Source organism: Anomalospiza imberbis, chromosome Z (assembly GCF_031753505.1).
Source record: "Anomalospiza imberbis isolate Cuckoo-Finch-1a 21T00152 chromosome Z, ASM3175350v1, whole genome shotgun sequence".
Lineage (NCBI taxonomy): Eukaryota > Metazoa > Chordata > Aves > Passeriformes > Viduidae > Anomalospiza > Anomalospiza imberbis.
The window spans coordinates 42,355,151-42,373,716 of record NC_089721.1 but is presented as its reverse complement, the minus strand read 5'-3'; the positions used below and the strand labels follow the sequence as shown (position 1 = coordinate 42,373,716).

Genomic DNA, 18,566 nt, shown 5'->3' with positions numbered 1-18,566 from the left:
AGAGTTGCAAAAGATTCTTCAAATATCCTCAGTGCTTTCAACAGCATTATGCAAGTGCCTATGACCTGCCCCAACAGTGAGCTCCTCTCAGTATTACGCCTGTATCTATAAAGATTGCAAATAATGACAGTGTGGATCCCATTCACTAGATTTTTTTAAGAAATGGACTTGGCATTAGAAAGTTACTCTTAAACTCTGACCATTGATTGCATTCCAATACTTTACAACATACAGCTGAAGAACAGAAATGGAAATATTTTATATACAAACTTAAATCAGAATCAACCTGCAAGCACAACCATATATAAGAATTTGGCTGGTTCCACTTGCTGCAGAGAAGGTTCTTTGAATTGCAACAAATTAGGAGCATTCTACAACAAATTAATGCTTAAATCAGAGTACCATTTAGAAAAAGCTTTTCAGCCTTTATTTTACACAAATCATCATAAATCCACTGGGGCCTCAAGAAATTAGTAGCAGCATTGTTTTCAAAATACAAATGTAACACTCATTTATTATACTATGACTCCTAGATGGAGGAGTGATTTTATTGCATTTAATCCATATACACTATGTGCATCTCTCTACAAAAGAGCACTCCAATTTGCCTCTTTTAGCCTGATTTTTCCAAGTAATTCCCATTTCATTCTTCCTTACTCCATAACATCTCTCTACACCTCTGAGAATAAGCCTTTTCAACAAAGTCTTCCCTTATTCTGTTCAGAAGGTATATTGTGGGATGATTTGGGGTTTTTTAATGTCTCTTGTATTAGGCTATATGTAAACTCATACCTTCTTTCTTGCATTTGGTCACTATCCAGATTACCACCTGTAACTTATCCTTCATGTCATTTGCAGAAATCTTGTTATTGATACCATTTTTCTGTGTCCATTAATGCTGATGGTTCCAAAAACTAGAAATAAAACACTCGGCAAGAGACCAGCTTCCTCAAAACTTCAAAGATTTGTTCAATGGAAATTCTTCAGGGTAATACTGAAGGTTACACTGAAATAAGTTAAGCTGTCAGGTTTTAATGTGCTGCTTATGTTACGCTGTGTCAGCATTAGAACCCTGAAAAGTCATTATATCCTTTGTATGGCAGACTGTGCATTTTAAATTTAAGATTGAAAACATACAACCTGACTTGGAATAACAAAATTAAACCAGCTGTTCTCTGCAGTGAATGTACAGATGTACACTATTCTAGCTCTCTCAAACCTCTATCAGCTAGAACTTAGTGAGCTCAATATTAAGTACAAGCACTTTATGAAAATGTATTTCATTTCATGATTTTGAATGCTACCTTTGAAAAGGACGCCTACTTTTTGTGCTGTGCTTTTTCAGAACTGCCAACCAAAATTTTCATGCTGCATGTAATTTCATGTATCACAATGTTCTATCTACTACTTAAGGAAAGAGATCTCTCACACTCCTTACACACTTTCTAGAACCTTTTGCCCACTTAATTTTGCTCTTTCTAGTACCACTAAATTCACAAAATTCAGCTAGGAACTGCTGATCTCTGCTTCCTAGTGACCAACAATAGGGCACAAGGAAATGGAACCAAGTTAATGCAGGGAAATTTCAGATTAGACCTCAGGAAAAAGTTCTTCACTGAGGAGGTGGCTGGTCCTTGGAACAGGGTATGCAGGAAATGCTCACAGCCTGTCAGGGTTTAAGGAGCATCTAGATAATGCTCTGAGTCATGTGGTTTAGTTTTCAGTGGAGCTGCAAGGAGCATGATCTTTATGACTCCCTTCCAATTTAAGATACTGTATGATTCTATGATCCTTATCTGCTTTTTCTCTTCCTTTAAAAAAATAATAGAGGCAAACATAACTCACTTTTTTTTAGAAGATAACCTTTTTTGACAATATTTTTATAAAAAGCATCCTTTGTTTTCCGACGAATTGTATTGTAGATTTCTTTTCCATCCACTGTATCATTAAGCACTTGTTCTTGGTGCTACAAAACATGTCAGAAAAACATACTTTAAGCTCAGAAATTGCCATTAAAAAATGTATCCTATGAAGTTGTGATCAAGACCATCTTACTGAATGCTACCAACTAACTACTATTGTTCTCTCATGCATTTTACTAAAGCATTCCTTTTTCATACAATACACATGCTAGAAATGTACTATAAATCTTTCCATACTTCCCAAACTGAAAGAAAACAAGGGTTTTCAATACAGACCAACTTCTACAAAGTAAGTCTTTTTCATGTAAAAACAAAATACATGACCTTTCACTGTGATTTCACTGCATTAAAATTCTTTGAAGATTTATCTAGCTCCTAACTGTCTTCTACCAAAGCTCATAGGCCTGATTTTGGTGCAGATCATAATTAAAACTGACTTAAAGTGGCACAGTCTCTCATTAATCTCATTAGAACTCAAATGTTGTAACTGAGCAAAATTCAGGACAAGAGAAGAAGGGAAGAAATAAGAAACAGAAAAAAGATAAATTCCCACAAAAAATGGTAGTATCTAGAAATGCAAGTAATAAATATGACCAAAACCTAAGCCAGGTCTGACCTTACTAAATAAGATGATGAACAAAAGCTCTTTAGCCATAAAAAAAAAAAGAAAAGCAAGACTTTAAAGTAGTAAGGACATCACTGAGATTAAAAGACACATATGAATTGGTTCTTACATAATACTCTACTTTTCTTCCTGTGCATATTATCTGCAAAAATTATGATTTTGATCAAAACAACAATAGCAAGATGAAAAATAATTTGGTAATACTAACAGGAATTACAGGACCTACAATGGAAGCTATATCCATATGTTATGAAATGATAACATATAATGTAACATATCTAACATAACATGATTATCTGTCAAGATAATGTCTATAACGTAAGTGCACAAGGAGTAGTGCACAAAACAAGACATCTAGTGACAAATACTTTTAAGCAAATATCATATTATACACAGGAATTCCATCAGATTGACTCTAAAATTATGCAGAACTTCTGAATTCTTTTTCCTCCTCAAAAACAGAGTATGGTGCTACATGGAAGGGAGGTAAATCTGAACATTAACTGTACCTCCGCGCACTAAATTTTCAAATAAAGTCACAAGTGCATCTGGCAAGGTTAAAAGAATCTGAAGTACTCTCACATAGAAAATGAGTCAATGCAGAGTTTATTAATACAGAAACTCTAAGTTTCGTGTATGTGAAAAGTTAAAATGAAGACTTATTGCCATTATTAAAGAGGAATAATGAAGAAAGTTGCTAATTAAGTTTTCCAAGAAGCAGTCTCAGAATTCCTATTTGTTTTCTGACCCAATCACATTACTGAGCACAAGTTAACAGCAGGAAACAATGGGGAAGCACCAAGGACACAACCCAATTAGCAGTATATGAAAGACTGCAATAACAAGGAATATAACTCTTAGTGCAACATAGCAGTTACACCTTTCGATACTTACAGTAAATGAGACGTGAACAGCTGAGTCACTCATTGGAGGACTGGGCTGTGATACTGTTGGCTATGCTAACATACTGGTCTCACAAGGATGGACTTAACTTCTGTCATGACAGCCCCTAAGGTGCTGAGTTTTGGTTTTGTGACTCAAACGGTATTGGTAACATACCAGTGTTCTGGCTCTGGTTGATTAGTACCTGTGTAGCCTCAAGACTTTCTCCATTTCCCACTATGCCCCCTTCCTCAGTGAGGTGGCTTGCTGGGCAATATGCTGGGAGCAGCAATAGCCAGGACAGATGATGAAAACTGATCAGAACATCAACATCATCATCATCAATAAGCGTGTGGGCACAGGGACGTCTCAGAGAGCAGCTGGGCATCAGTCTACTTGTGAGAGGTGCCGAGTGTTTGCCTTTATATTACCCCTTCCTTTGCTTAAAAAACAGTATTTATCTCAACCCAGGAGTTATTTTGCTTTTGCCTCATTCCAAAGGAATAGGGAATGAGCAAACAAAGGTGCAGGTCCTTAGCAGCTCACTAGGGCCAAGTTACCACAGAAAATTAAGTGCTTTCCAGAGGGAAAGGGAATTATGCACAACATGATACTACTCTAAGTTGTTCTGGTACATGTTCAAGAAAGGTGAGCTCACACCAAAACTGGTAGCAGCAAGGCAACTATGAAAACATTACAAACAGACAAGATCAGCTTCTGTGTGCTTAGATTGGTGAACAGAGGAAATGCTTTCATACTAATAAAAAAGATCCCACAAAGGGGTATGACTTGACTGCAACTCTCTTTAGGGAGGACAGGAAGAGCATATTTCTGATTTCCATTGAAACAGGAAAGCTTGGGAACAGAAAAAGAAAAGAACAGGTACGTAAACTTTATAACTAGCTATAAGCTCATGAAAAGCTGAATGATGTGGTATACTTATTACTGGTGATCTCTTAGAATCAACTTCTACTATGGGGCAAGTGTGCTTCAGAACAAGCGCTGCAGTCCCAGCCCTACAATCACTCCTGAAGCTTTTCAGTGTGTATAGGTTTCCTGTGACAGGAGAAAAACCCCAGACACAGAAGAGAGAAGGGCAGAATGGTTCCCCTTAATATGCAACTAAATCAAAGCATGAGCCCAGGAAAAGAGCCAGGGGCAGAGGGTAGAAGTCGAACACCTCACAGCATAGACAGAACTTACCATACTTTCTGTTGACTACAAGCCAGTCTTCAGTAAGTGTATGTATTTGACAATAAAACAAAAGAAACAGATGAGCTGTAAACATTGAAACTGTTGATGACTGTCCACTGGAGATTTTGCTGTTTAACTACTACTCATACCTCTGCTGTAATTTAGTTCATAAATTGATTTCATAGTGGTTCAGTCTGTGACTTCAACATCAAAGGCTCAGAGATTAAATCCTACCTGCATTGGAATGGGATCTTTTAAGTAATATCCTTCAACAATCTGTTCTTTTCTGTAGTGCTCAATGATGTCAGCAATACTGTTCCAATAAGAAAAATAATATTGAAACGTTTAACACATTAATTTTTCCACTGTTTGAGAATCTGCTTTTCCATAAAACCACAGAAAACATTCCCACAAAGTTTTAATAAAATCAAGTGTTAATCTTATTTGAAAGGAATGAGGATTTACTAATAAACTGAAGTCAAAAAAGTTCACAGAACTGTATTCAGAATATATTAATCCTAAACTCTGCAAAATATTTTAATGACTTGCTTAAAATGTCAAATGAGGACATGGCACTTTCCACATTCAGGCAGTACATGTGCATTACCTGCTTTCCAAGCAGGCTGAAAAAATGCTATTTCATTGGCAATGATTTTCCAAGTCCTAGATTAATTAGCTAAGTGGAATGGGACATACTCTGAGTGAAGTGCAATCTCTTTCTAGGAGGACAGGAATAGAAAACAGAAAAGGTTTGTAGCAGGGCTTACACAGATCATGACTGGACATCCCTGAGCTATCCTTTTAAATACTCATATCAGTAGCACTCCTCTACAGGGAAGCATTCATTCTAGTCATCAGATTCAGACTGCAATTGCACTTGGAAGGCTCAGGAGAGAATTAGTGACACATACAAGCTGAAATTCAAGGCATTTAAGTTGCTCCAATTTCTTTTCGCACTACGGAAATTTAAACTGTAGTAACACAGGGACATCAACAGAAATTAATCATTTATATGCAAAATATCCATCTAGAAAAAGAGCTAAGTAATTAAATAGATAAAAATATACTCAGTGTGACTTCTCAGTTTATGCATACTCAGCTGCATGTGCAAAGATACAAATAAGGCACATGTGCAACACAGGAACAATAGCTGATACTGTAAAAAAATCTCAAAAACTTCTAAATAAAGCTGTATCAAGGTATCTTGGTTGGCTTTTCTATTTCATTCTGAAGCTATGATCTAGGCAAATTTGATAAAATTACCTTCCCATGAGTACTTTTATTTTTCACTTACGCAAAATGAGATTAATGTTTCTTTCAGTTTTAATGAAATCAAGTAACTAATTTCAATTTTTGCTGAGATGCTGTCTGCATATGCTATTTTCTACATAAGAATGTCAACTGTGTCACACTACAAAAAACAATGACTCAGTCATTATATTTCACAGGTTGAAGAGCTACTACCAACATTTTCTAATCAATCAAACAGCATTATATGAATTTTCTCACTCATCAAATCAGGAATACTTTGACCTTCAATGCACCATCTTCTTCCTTGATTAAAAATGTCATTAGGAGTTCCTCAATGTAAGGAGCAGGTGCCTGAAAAATTTCTGCAATTTTGTAATACTCAGTTGTATTTAAAAACTCCATCTATAGTTAGAGTAACATAGACTAGGATTCCAAGCTTTGATAGAGCACCTAGGGGCTGCCTTCTTCATTATATATTTGAACTTCCAGCAAATTTACCAACCTCATACACTCAGAGATTTGAACTGAATATCATCTTAAGAGTATAGTGATTAATTCTCCCAAACATACAACAAAAATAAAGATTTTTTTGACACTAAGGAAGATCTCTGGAAACTACATACCAAAATACTAAAAGAAATTCTTAAAGCACTTTGTCATAATTTATTGTTGCTTAACTTTAAAATCTTGTTTTCTGTTCAGCTGTATAGAATCTCTTTCAGACAAATGTAATCGACACACCAAGTAAATCCAGCATTGTTATAAAGTAATCTTAAGCAGTAACAATGCAGTATCTTTCTGAAAGTGTACTATTTAATGCTACAAGCCCATTTGAGACTGAGAAGAGTTCCGCTAACTTGATGATTAATTTGACATCACCAAGCATGATGCCAGGGGGGGCTCCTGGCATATCATCCTCCTCCTAAGCCACACAACTAGAAATCGGCATTTACCTTCATGAAAGGCTGACCCTGCAGCTAGCCTGGTTTTCCATGAGGATGGCTGGAGGCCAGACTGATTAATGAAGAAGGTATTCAAGCAGCCTGGGTGTGAAATGGGCATAGGTCCATAAGGATCCAATTATTTAGCCTCACAGCATCATGTGATTGAAGTCATATGAAAAAGTCCACTGAACTTAGTGAGGAGACCTTGACATTTTCTCAGACACACCAGCTGCTGAATCTCTACCCACTCAGAAGTGACAGAAATTCTCTACTGGGGTAAGAATGCCCTGGTTCTAGGTGAGCAGGACTGGAAAAATGCTGATTTTTTTAAAGGCAGGCAATGACCTCTGTTTAAGAGTAAAAGTGAGTTTTCACTACTGAAAAGTCTTCCAGATAAAACAACTCTAAAAAAAATACTATCAAAGATGGAGGTGTACTGATAGTTTTTCCCACAGAATGAGAAACACCTCATTATTTCTCTTTCTATTTTGTACAAGTTACTATTTTTTTGCACCAATGGCAAAAGAAATTCATCTTTTGTTTGTTCACTCTAAATGAACTGATCAGTATTTCTGCTCCAAGAATCATGCACATATTTCTATGTAATTCAGTAACTTTTTCCAACAATGAAAGCATTTTTCCCCTTTCTTGTAAATACCTGTTTCTATTATTTGAAAACTCCACTGATTGTCTCAGATAAAATCAGCATTTTTATTTTCCCCTTTTCAAACAGACAAGAACACATGTAGAAGCTTCCAAGATGCTTCAAATAGAGTAATCTCTTAATTACAGTTACACAATTTATAGATCCACATTATCCATTCAAACCACAATTTACAGAGTGAAACAACTGGTTGGCAGAATAAGCACAAATACTTCAAGAGAAACAAGTTACACTTAGGCTATTTAAGCAGTAAGAATCTGCTCAGTTAGAAGTAACTACTACGGAAATTAGGGAAAATATTTAGTATAAAGGAAACTACAGTCTTAAAATTATAGTAGTAAATGACTATCAGGAGCAAGTTATACAAGCGCAAAATATGCGTAATCCCTTTTGCCACAAGAACTCACCTATTATAGTATCTGCCTCCCATCATAAACTGATTGTTTGATGTTGGACATATTTTAAAACGCTGAATATTTTCACTGGTCCGGAAATAAAGTGAATAATCACCAGGGGTATTATCTGAAGGCCTCACAAGAAAACTGCACACCTGACCAACTGAGAAGACATCATAACAGTGTTATTTTTCTTAGTGATATATATATAAACCCTTAGAAATCTATTTCTACGTAAACTAGAAAGAACTGCCCACTTGAAGAAAAACAAACTCCATAAAGGTAAATTCCAGTAGTGATCTCAAACTAGAAGAATTAGTAATAAACGACCAAAATTAATGAAAAATGGTTCAGCTGTAGCCTGCAACCGAGCCACATCTTTGCCATCTCTTTAAAACAGCATACAAAAAAGTTTGATAAAATTTTTAAATCTCTGTTCCAGTATTTAAAGTAGGGTATTAAAAAATATGGGTCAGAAGTACTGTTTTCATTTAAAGAAATATTTGCTTTATGAAAGTGAAATAACTGATTCCACATATAACAATTTAAAAATTAATTAAATCAAAAATTATTAGATTAACTTTACTTGAGAACATACTCAGTACTGATAGCCATGGAAGTTTTCTTCCAATGTAGTATTCTACTGAGGTAGCACCCAGAGAGATTGGGGAATCTAAAACACTCATTTATGTTTAGCCATAAAAGGAAGCTTTGCCACAGTTTAATATTAACAGGATCACTTTGTGCCATTTCACTATCACTATATTTCACACCAGAAATACACATACCTGTCATCAGCAAATTATAAGCTTCTTGTTTGGAGATCTTCCCATGGAACCATCTTAACAAAGATGAAGAGAAAAATTAGAAAGCAAGACTACCAGTTCTCTTTTTTGGTTGTGCTAACATCTAAGGCTCTGGCACCTATGAATTAATCTTTATTTAAAAAGACCCAACACATACAGATGAGAGAAACACTGTCTAGGCTACTTAATGATTCTCTCGTCCCAACAATACGAAAAGACTAACACTAATAGGTATATAAATAAATTACTTTCAATAAAACACTTGGAGCTGATGTTCAAATACAGGCAAGTTCAGAGATTGATATGAATAGTCCAAAAAGTAGGTAATTTGATAGGCATTATTTGATGTACTAGCAATGTACTAGAATAATGAAATCAGAAGCTAAAACAAGAAGTTATACACAGAAAACCTCAAACTCAGATTTCCCAGAGCTATGGAAACAAAACCTAGCTTTGTTAGATTAATGAATATAAAATGCTTTGATCTCACACCTTGTACTTTCCCAGAGTCTTTTGTCAGAGTAGTACCCCACAGAAGTTCACAGCCTCTACCTAATTTTGGCATGATACTTACCACTATTCAGAAAAGCTTGACATGCCACAACTTAATAATCTGCATTTAAAGGAAAGCTAAAGGTAACAGTGCTTTTGTAAGAAAATACTCAAATTTCTGTCTTTCTTTCTATACTACCTTCAGATATTAATATGGATTCCTCTGAAAGGTAAACAACAGCTGAAAGACAGAATCAAAGCTCCACACATCTCCTACAAGCTACTTTCCGAATATGAAATTTCCACATTTGAAGACATCCATACTGCCAAATTGATTAGCAGAACACAGTAAACCAAACAGACCACTGAAATGCCTCCTTCTTCCACCAGCCTCTTCGAAAGTGGGTAACAGCAAAAAAATAGCAAGCACAAATATGACAAACAAATGAGGACATCAGATAAGTCATCAAGGCACATGACATTTTTCACAACTATCTGCCACTCATCTTCACTTGTGAATATAATCTATTAACAGACTGGCATATCAACACACTACTGATTCTAAGCTGTATTCAATTTTTTAAAAAATTTTAAGTATTTAAGCAAATAGAAGGAAACTAACAGTCCTGTGACTTTTTCTTCAAACTTTAAGTGTTGTAAGAATCACAGAATTTTAAGAACACAGAATCCTTTGCATTGAATATTACTTTTAAGATCATCACGTCCAATCCTCAACACAGCACTGCCAAGGCCATCACTAAAACAATGTTCCCAAGTGCCACATCTACACACCTTCTAAATCCCTCCAGAGATGGTAATTCTACCACTGCCCTGGGCAGCCTGTTTCAGGGCTTGACAACTCTTTCAGTGTAGGCATCTTCCCTAATATCCAATCTAATCCTCCCTTGGTGCAACTTGAGTGAGCTTCCTCTTGTCATATAACTTGTTACCTGAGAGACCGCTTCTGGCTACAACCTTCTTTCTGGCATCTGTAGAGAGCAATGAGATTTTCCCTGAGCCTCCTTTTCTTCAAGTTGAGCCCCCACCAGCTCCCTCATCAGACTTGTGCTACAGACCCTTCCCCAGCTCTGTTTCTCTTCTCTGGACCCACTGCAGCACCTCAGCATCTTTCTTGCCATGAGAGCCCAAAACTGAACCTAGAAATCAAGGTGTGGCCTCAAAAATCCCTGAGTACAGGGGAACAGTTTCTGCCCTCAACCTGGTGGCCACACTATTGCTGACCAAAGCCAGAATGCCATTGGCTTTCTTGGTCTCCTGGGCCCACACTGGCTAATATTCAGCCACTGTTGACCAGCACCTGAGGTCCTTTCTGCTGAGCAGCTTTTTGCAGCCAATGCCCCAGCCTGCAGCACTGCAGGGGTTGTTGTGAACCACAGGCAGAAACCATCACTTGGCCTTGTGAGATCTCACACCATTTGCCTTACTGATCCAGCTTCTCCAGATTCCTCTGCAGAGCACTCCTACCCTGCAGAAGATCTACGTTCTTGCCCATGAAGTAAACAGAGACACTGTTCTAATAGTACTTTGGTACAGTATTTAATGTTGTTATCTCCAAGGCAACTGTTTTCAAGAAATACTCTGTTGTGCACATTTTGGCTGAAAGTGATCATACACTGCCTCATCTAAGATTTCAGCACTGCAATACCCATTAGCAACAGACACACGTATTACTAGTTGTAACTAGTTATAGGACTTTTTCACATTAATTATCCCTGCATCTGCAGCAGCTAGTATATAAAGAAGTCTTGAGATTAAGAAATAAATAGTTTTGGTCACTTTCTCAAGAACTTAGAAATCTCACAGTGGAACTTGACAAACAGTTATGAATGCTTTCAAACAACAAAACAAAAATCCTTACATTTTGCCTTCATGGGGATCTTCTTCTCTTCCCTATGAGAAAATTAAGATATCAAGTGAATGACAACAGTACAACTCAATTAAAAAAAAATGTCTTAAGACCTTCTGTAGAAAAAAAAATTACATTTTGACATCTGAGGCATTTTTTACCTAAAGGGCTTACTGCAGCTCTATGAAAAGCTTTCCTCTTCATTCATTAGGTGAAAATTCAGCAAAAATGTTATTTCTGATGATTACTTCATTAATAATCCAAATCCTATAGAGGTGATAACTTTTTAGAAAGTTTCGACCTTCTCAGCCTTCCTAACATTAAATTACCACTGACCTATCAGTCTACAGGTCAACAGTCTAGTACTGCCACTTCAGTTTAGCTATTCATATCCTGACACAGGTCATCTATGAGAAGCATCTCAAGTAACATTGCTATTAGCAAAACTACATAGCGTGTAAGAAGACATTATAAAAAAATCTATTTTTTTCTTCTCACCAATAAATTTTTAACCCAAATTTCATCTTAGAATAAAGAGAAAGATCTACCACAATGCAAAATTACATTTTGTTGAGTTAGTGAACATTTCATGGCAATTGCAAGAAAGAAATGCAATTTAATGATTCTTCGCCAGGACAGAAGATTTTAGGGAAATGCCTAGTAAATTTACAGTACTATTCATTTGCACTTATCTTTTGACAACACATGAATAAACATTTTTGATAACAAACTAGGCTTAAAGGTTTGCTTTAGTTTTTTAGAACTACTAGATGAATTTACTAGGTTCAGAAAAGTACATAATTAGAAAACAATTAAATGTCAGTAGTTTTTACTCAATATTATTTTATAATAAAATCCCATTCATTTAAGAAACCTGAATATAAAAATTACTTACCACTTCTTCTACCAAGTCTTCAACAATAAGACCTTGTTCATCTGTCCGTAGGTTTGTAACCCACATCCAGCCATCTTCCAATTCATTATGGACAATAAACATGTCTCCTTTAAGGAAACTGAAGAGGGTTACAGCAAGATTTAAATCAGAGACACAATCATAATATAAAGTTTACTGAACACAATGAATTCTTGAGTATAATTTCCATAAAATATTTGGGAAAACCTATTTGTAAAAAATGCAGGAACTGATATTCCAAGGACATGTGCATTGTTGCTCACAGTTAAGTGCTACTGTATACAAGTTTTCATACTTTTGATTTATTTTTTGTATCTAATATATACTTCAGTGTTGTCAACTTCAAACTGTGCTAATGTAGAAAACAAAAATAACACAGCAATATTAGAATACAGTAATATTGTTCTTTTATCAGGAGAGATCAAATATGCAACACAAGTAAAATAACCCTTAGTAGTCTCTAAGAAAATTATATTCCTTTCACTGAAAAATTACCTTGCATAATATAAGTTGTGGAATACCTATTCATTATATTCTCACATATGAAGACAAGTGATGCAAAGATAATACAAAGCAGTTGCCAGAGATGCCATGCAATTAGCTACAACCGTAAGAAGCTAATATTCGGAATCAAGAGAATCACAGAATCAAATAAATTGGAAATTACCTCTCAGATTATTGAGTGCAACATGCTACCAAATACCACATGTCAACCAGACAATGGTACTAAGTGCAACATCCAGTCTTTCCATAAGCACCTTCTGAGACAGTGATTCCACCTCCATGGACAGCATTTCAATATCTAATCATCCTTTCTGTGAAAAATTTTCCCCTAATGACCAACCTAAAGCTGCCCTGTAGACTAAAAGGATATTTAAGATTATGTCCTCTCATCCTGTCACTGGCTGCCTGTCTGAAGAGACTGAACCCCACCTGGCTACATGCTTCTTTTTGGGAGTTGTAGAGAGCAATGAGATCTTCCTTGAGACTCCTTCTCTCCAGGCTGAAGCCCTACAGCCGCTCCTAATAGGACTTGTACTCCAGACACTTTACCAGTAACATTATCCTTCTCTGGACTCACTCCAGGACCTCAATGTCTTTCCTGAATTGAATGGCCCAGAACTGGACACAGTACTCAAGGTGTGGCCTCACCAATGTTGAGCACAGGGAAAGAATCACTTCCTTAGTCCTACTGGCTACACCACTGCTGATCCAAGTCAGGATGCCATTGACTCTCTTGGCCACCTGGGCACAGCTGGCTCATCTTCAGCCAGCTGCTGACCAGCACCCCCAGGACCATTTCCAGTGGGCAGCTTTCTAGCTCTGCAGAGGGTTTATTGTGGCCAAAATGCAGGACCCAGAACCTGGCCTAAGGGACTTTACACTTCTGGAAGACTAGTGTAAGTTACTCCTTAAATGTTAAGAACACAAACTCAGGTCACATGAAAAATCTTTCACTGCAGCACAGAATTTTTGATCATGTTTCATGATGCATCAAGGTACAGGAAAAACAATAAAGAGTGAAGCTCAATAACTACCATTTCAATTCAAAATTTCATAGCAAATGTCTATGGCAGGCTCTCATTTGAAGTAGGCTAACAGTAAAAACAAAACGCAACGAATCACTATTGAAAACAAAGAATAAATTCAACTGCTATTCAGCTTTAACAGGTGACAAACAACAAGAGCACCCTCCATCACTGTACAGTTACTGCATGGAAGACATGTTGAAATTAACTCAGTAATACTTCAAATTTAAGAAATATTTACTCTGATATTAAAATTTTAAGTCAATATTCTCTGAAATACATCATTTCTTTAGGAGCATATTAATTTAATCTAGAACAAACTGAGAATTCTGGTCTCAGCTATGCCACAAACAGAACTATTTTAGCCATACAGATCTCAAAACCAAAATACCAACTGTGAATTTCAGCTCTATCCTAAAAGAGGAAGAAAAAGTTTCATTGCCTAAAATTTTTGTTATGATAGCAAACAATAAAATACTATTTCCTCTTAAGCTGATAGGTGCAATAAGGCACGTAAAGGATTCTTTTTTGTTGTTGTTTTCAAACATAGTAGGAAGCCTTAGTTCTAATGTGCCATGAGAAAGCCCCTTTCCCAGTCCAATCACCTTAGTAAAACAGGTAAGTACAAAAACAAATATCCTCATATCATCCTTTAAAGGATCAGACTGCACTGTGAGTCTTGGAATAAATTTCCATCCAAATGAGGGTATAAAGCTCTCATACCTTTCTTCTTCATTTCAAGATAATAATCCTAAACCTAAGAAAATTCCCAATTCAACTGGTGTATTACATTAGCTTATGAAATATGTCTCATTAGAGAGATAAGAAATCACCACAAACCACTTTCAAATCCTATTTTTTCATCTGGAAAAAAATTATCTCAAGAAAACAGTATCAATCCCAAGTAACCAGAAAAAGGTCTTCTATTGACCAACTCACTTCTTCCATCCTTAAATTTGTAAGTAGTCAAGGCCCACTTTCTCCTTCTAGTGATCTGCATTGTTTCCATCAGCTACACATCTAGTACTTCCATGGCAGTTCAGAAAAAGGCCTAGCTCATTTCTTCCACACACTCAGATAAGGCATTTCCATACAGAATTCTTTGACACATAAATGTATCCTTTTGGTTAAAATCTAGGGCTTTATAAAACATATTTCAAAATTATAACATTACTAAGTTTAATTCTATGTACCTATATGTACCTTCCATTCAATTAATACAAACAAATACAATAAGAACACAATGTCTTATTCTTATTTCCAACCAAAGAACAGAGATATCATCTGTTACTCTGTGTCAAGTTTAAGATGGAACTGGAAAATAATTGCATATGAACACCTACCTAAATTATTACTATTTATAAATACTCTTGAGAATTTCACAACTACTACTGTTACTCAAACATACCTTATTTCATCAGTTTCTGGCACTTTGGTGTAAGGTAGAATTGCTCGAACTCTTCTTCTGTCTTCCACAGGCTACAGTTTAAAAAAGAGCAATGTTTTTTTTGTCTATATTCTGTACTGTATATTCTATACTGTACAATCTTTCTCCCCAGCCTTATGCTATTGTGAGGCACAGAACATCACTTATATCCGCCTTGCCAGTTTTATATTTCCAAAGCTCAAAACCACTGTCAGCTAGAAACATGTGATTTGTTGACTAAGAGCACTTACTTTAATTTTTTTTTTCACTTAGAGCAAAAGTAATGTTCAGAATTTTAACATTCAGAAACATCTTTATTCAGGTTTTGGGTTTTGTTACATGGGATATTTTGCAGTGGTTTTTTTTCATTTTAATTACTTTCGTTGTTTTAAGGATGGGCATTTGAAAGAAACCTTGGTTATCTTCAGGATGCATATTTGAAACTATTGTTAGTTATCCAAAATGTGACAGAACAATGAAGGTTCTTTATTACAAGAACTCAATATTGTCTCCTTTTTCTCTGTCTACTTAAAATGATGTTACTACATTGTGCAATAACTGCAATACCTCTATCTTCCTCATTATGTATTTTTATTAAATAGCAATTTTTTTTATCATTACTTTGTATCAGTAAACATGCACTTTTATACTCCTTACAGTTGCATGTATGCCTATACAAAACAACAGGAAAGTTTCTCAAATTTTTTCCCAAAGAAAATTCTAAATAGTGATTCAAGTTACAAGCACCTTAGTAAGTTAGTTTTCAGGATTTTTTTTACTTGCCTCTGGAGGTGCTACTGGAAATAAGAGCTTTTCCCCTTTGAGCAAGCAGGACACATGACTGTAATAACCAATAAGGTCTGAGAGTGAAGCAAAGCGACGCCCACCAATGTAATAGTCTCCACACATGGCAATAATCCTGTTAATAAAAAAACACAGAATCTTGACATTAGAAAAAATTTTGCTATCAATTTGTTTTGAAGAAAAGGAGATCAGGAATCATGCTTAATTCTTAAAACAGTGCCTATATTCAGCAAAATGCAGTATTACAGACCCTCTGTAAACATATAAATAAACCAATGAATATTTTATCAAAAATATTCACACATATATTTTATGAGCCACCAGTTTTTTATCTAAAGTGCTGATTCACAGAAAAAAGACAGTACATTTGTCAAGACTTAATGAAATTTAAAAAAATATAAGTGTGAACATCCTGAAAAACTGAAATAACGCACTACTACACAACAGCATTATTACTTGTATCATGCACAACATAGACTTTTTATAACAGGCATAGACTGAACAAAGTAGCAAAGCACTTTAACAAAAAATTACTACACTTCATGACTATACAATGCAGAAAACAACATCAAAAATTAGTCATTTTACTACAGTTAGTTTAGCATCCATATTAAAAGAAATTACTTCGGAATAATCAAAGTTATCTCCTGAAACTCAATTTAAAAATTTGGTATCTAATGGGAAAAAGCTCACACAACCATTTCAGCAGTTTAATAAAACACAGACTTCTTACAAAACAGTTTATTTTTTTCTTTAACATTTGTGTATTTTCTTAAAGAATAGATTTTTTAATGCATAATTTGAATTAAGCTGTTTCTCCCAAGAAGTAATGTAAAATGCATACAAAAATGAATCTTCAGATATTAAATCCAAGCTCATAAGCCTTTACTTCTGCAATGGCAATCAGAAAACAATGCTCAGGACAGATGATGAAAGCTGTTTCCAGCAAATCTTTCAACTACTAAACATATAATCTACTGATGTTTTTTGCTTTGGGATTTTTTGGTGGCTTTTTTTGTTTGTTTGGGGTTTTTTTTGTTTGTTTTGGGGGGGTGTTTGTTGGTTGTGGGTGGGGTTTTTTCCCCTCAAAATTAAGGAAACTACCAGATGTGCTACCACTTTAACTGTGCTAACTGCAATGATTACTGTGGAACAGATACAAAACAATCTCCTTCACTGACTGAATGAAACCTGCATGGCGCTTTAAGTTTATTCAAACCACTTTAGGCAAGCTTCTCTATACAGATATTTTTGGTTTCCTCACACTTCAGTTCTTCAACCTACAAAGTAATTTTCAAGTAGCATGGTTTAAAACAATCAAACACAAGTAAAAAGCTGCACAATGAAAGCATTAAGAGTCAAAAATATTGCAGTGTAATACAATTATTGTTCACTTTATTGTGTTCTGAAACAAAAAGTAGATAGATCAAGTATTTAAAATTAAGCACTTAATTCTCACCTAAAATGATTGACATTTGTTTTACTAAGGAATGAAAGCACAAATGAACCTGGTCTCCGATCACTCTCTCGAATAAGGTAGCTTCCAGGTTTTCCTGCTTGTCGAAGTCGTTCTTCTGCAATTGTTCTGTCAAGTTTTCCATGATACCACCTGAATAAAAGAGTAACAATGGGTGTCCTTAGAACTTAAGGGCTTCATTTACTTTCACAAAATAGACACCTAAAAGGAAGAAAATCTTTCAGTCAAAACCCGTAACTCCAAAACTTAGTCTATCACATTGTTACAAGTTCAACCTCCTAGTTTACTTATTTCCAATAAACACTATATTTAACACAGCAGAGTTTTTCTGATAACCTACTTTTCCCAAGGAACAACCCTAAGAGGCAGAGGCTCTACACATAATCAGTTTTTATCTCCTCTCTAATTTGTTCACTTTAAAAAACAGAAACTGAGGTGAGTGACCTGACTTGGAACACTATTGTATTTTAAGCCTACAAAGGTGTCAGTTCAGGCTGGGTATTTCAAAAGCAGAAATGGAGAAGTGAATTCTATCAGACTGTTCCTCAGCTGAAAGAAATGCTACTGCAGCAAAGTCAGTAAAGAACTGGACAGCAGTCACCAGGCCACCATCCAGCCCCAAAATCATCTTTCCTAATCACAATGTGCACTCCCTCAATCAAAAGTGAGTGCTGATGCATGGAAAACCACAGACTGCAAAATATGATAAAGGAATCTTTAAATCTACTGCTGCCATTCAAGCATTCAATCACCTACCTCAGTTTATTTACACAGCCTTTGTCAGAACACTTTTTCTACTTCAAATGATCAAGTATAACTTTTTTTTTCCAAGAAAAGAGTGATGGAGTGCAGTTTTCAAGACAGCCATTGCTCTCATTACCTTCACCAAGCCACAGTACGTTCCAGAGCTATATATTGCAATAATTCATTAGCTCCTCCACCTAATTTTGCTTGATTTAACCTTTAATTTTTACACTCGGAAACTGTGAGCTTCAAAATAGCCAGTGTTTTAGACAATTAAAATCCTTCACCATTTCAGATTATATACTGTTGGGGTCTGGATATCGAGGTGATCCCGAGAATGCAAAAGTCCTTGCTTCCCAGCCTGCACAGAGAAGTCTGAATGCGTAGGGTTGGCTTCTCAAGGCTGTTTATTTTCTCTTATCTGTAACATTCCTTCTCTGACCTGCTAAGCTCTGTCTAGCAAGTCGGCCTGCTAAGCTCTGTCTAGCAAGTCGGCCATGGCACTCTGTGTGCCCTCTAAGACGGTGTTTGCATTTTATACTAAAAACTACGTGTACTATGTTTACAATAATGTGCTAATATCTATCATTTATGTTGGACAGTGTGTCTCTACCTTAAACCAACAGAAAAG

At 35.8% G+C, this 18,566-nt stretch overlaps 1 protein-coding gene across 2 annotated transcripts in view; it reads right to left on the bottom strand.

Moving 5' to 3' along the window:
* Positions 1-18,566, bottom strand: part of RASA1 (RAS p21 protein activator 1) — a 52,947-nt gene that overhangs the window by 20,649 nt on the left and 13,732 nt on the right. Inside the window, exons 2-11 of one of the 2 annotated variants that reach the window (XM_068177556.1) lie at positions 17,174-17,323; positions 15,694-15,829; positions 14,893-14,963; positions 11,938-12,055; positions 11,055-11,086; positions 8,666-8,718; positions 8,476-8,550; positions 7,890-8,040; positions 4,858-4,936; positions 1,846-1,966 (exon numbers count right to left, since the gene is read on the bottom strand). In XM_068177556.1, the coding sequence (XP_068033657.1) occupies positions 1,846-1,966; positions 4,858-4,936; positions 7,890-8,040; positions 8,476-8,550; positions 8,666-8,718; positions 11,055-11,086; positions 11,938-12,055; positions 14,893-14,963; positions 15,694-15,819 (826 nt within the window). In that variant the 5' untranslated portion in view covers positions 15,820-15,829; positions 17,174-17,323. The remainder of the gene's footprint in view (positions 1-1,845; positions 1,967-4,857; positions 4,937-7,889; positions 8,041-8,475; positions 8,551-8,665; positions 8,719-11,054; positions 11,087-11,937; positions 12,056-14,892; positions 14,964-15,693; positions 15,830-17,173; positions 17,324-18,566) is intronic. The other variant, XM_068177555.1, reaches the window with a different exon arrangement.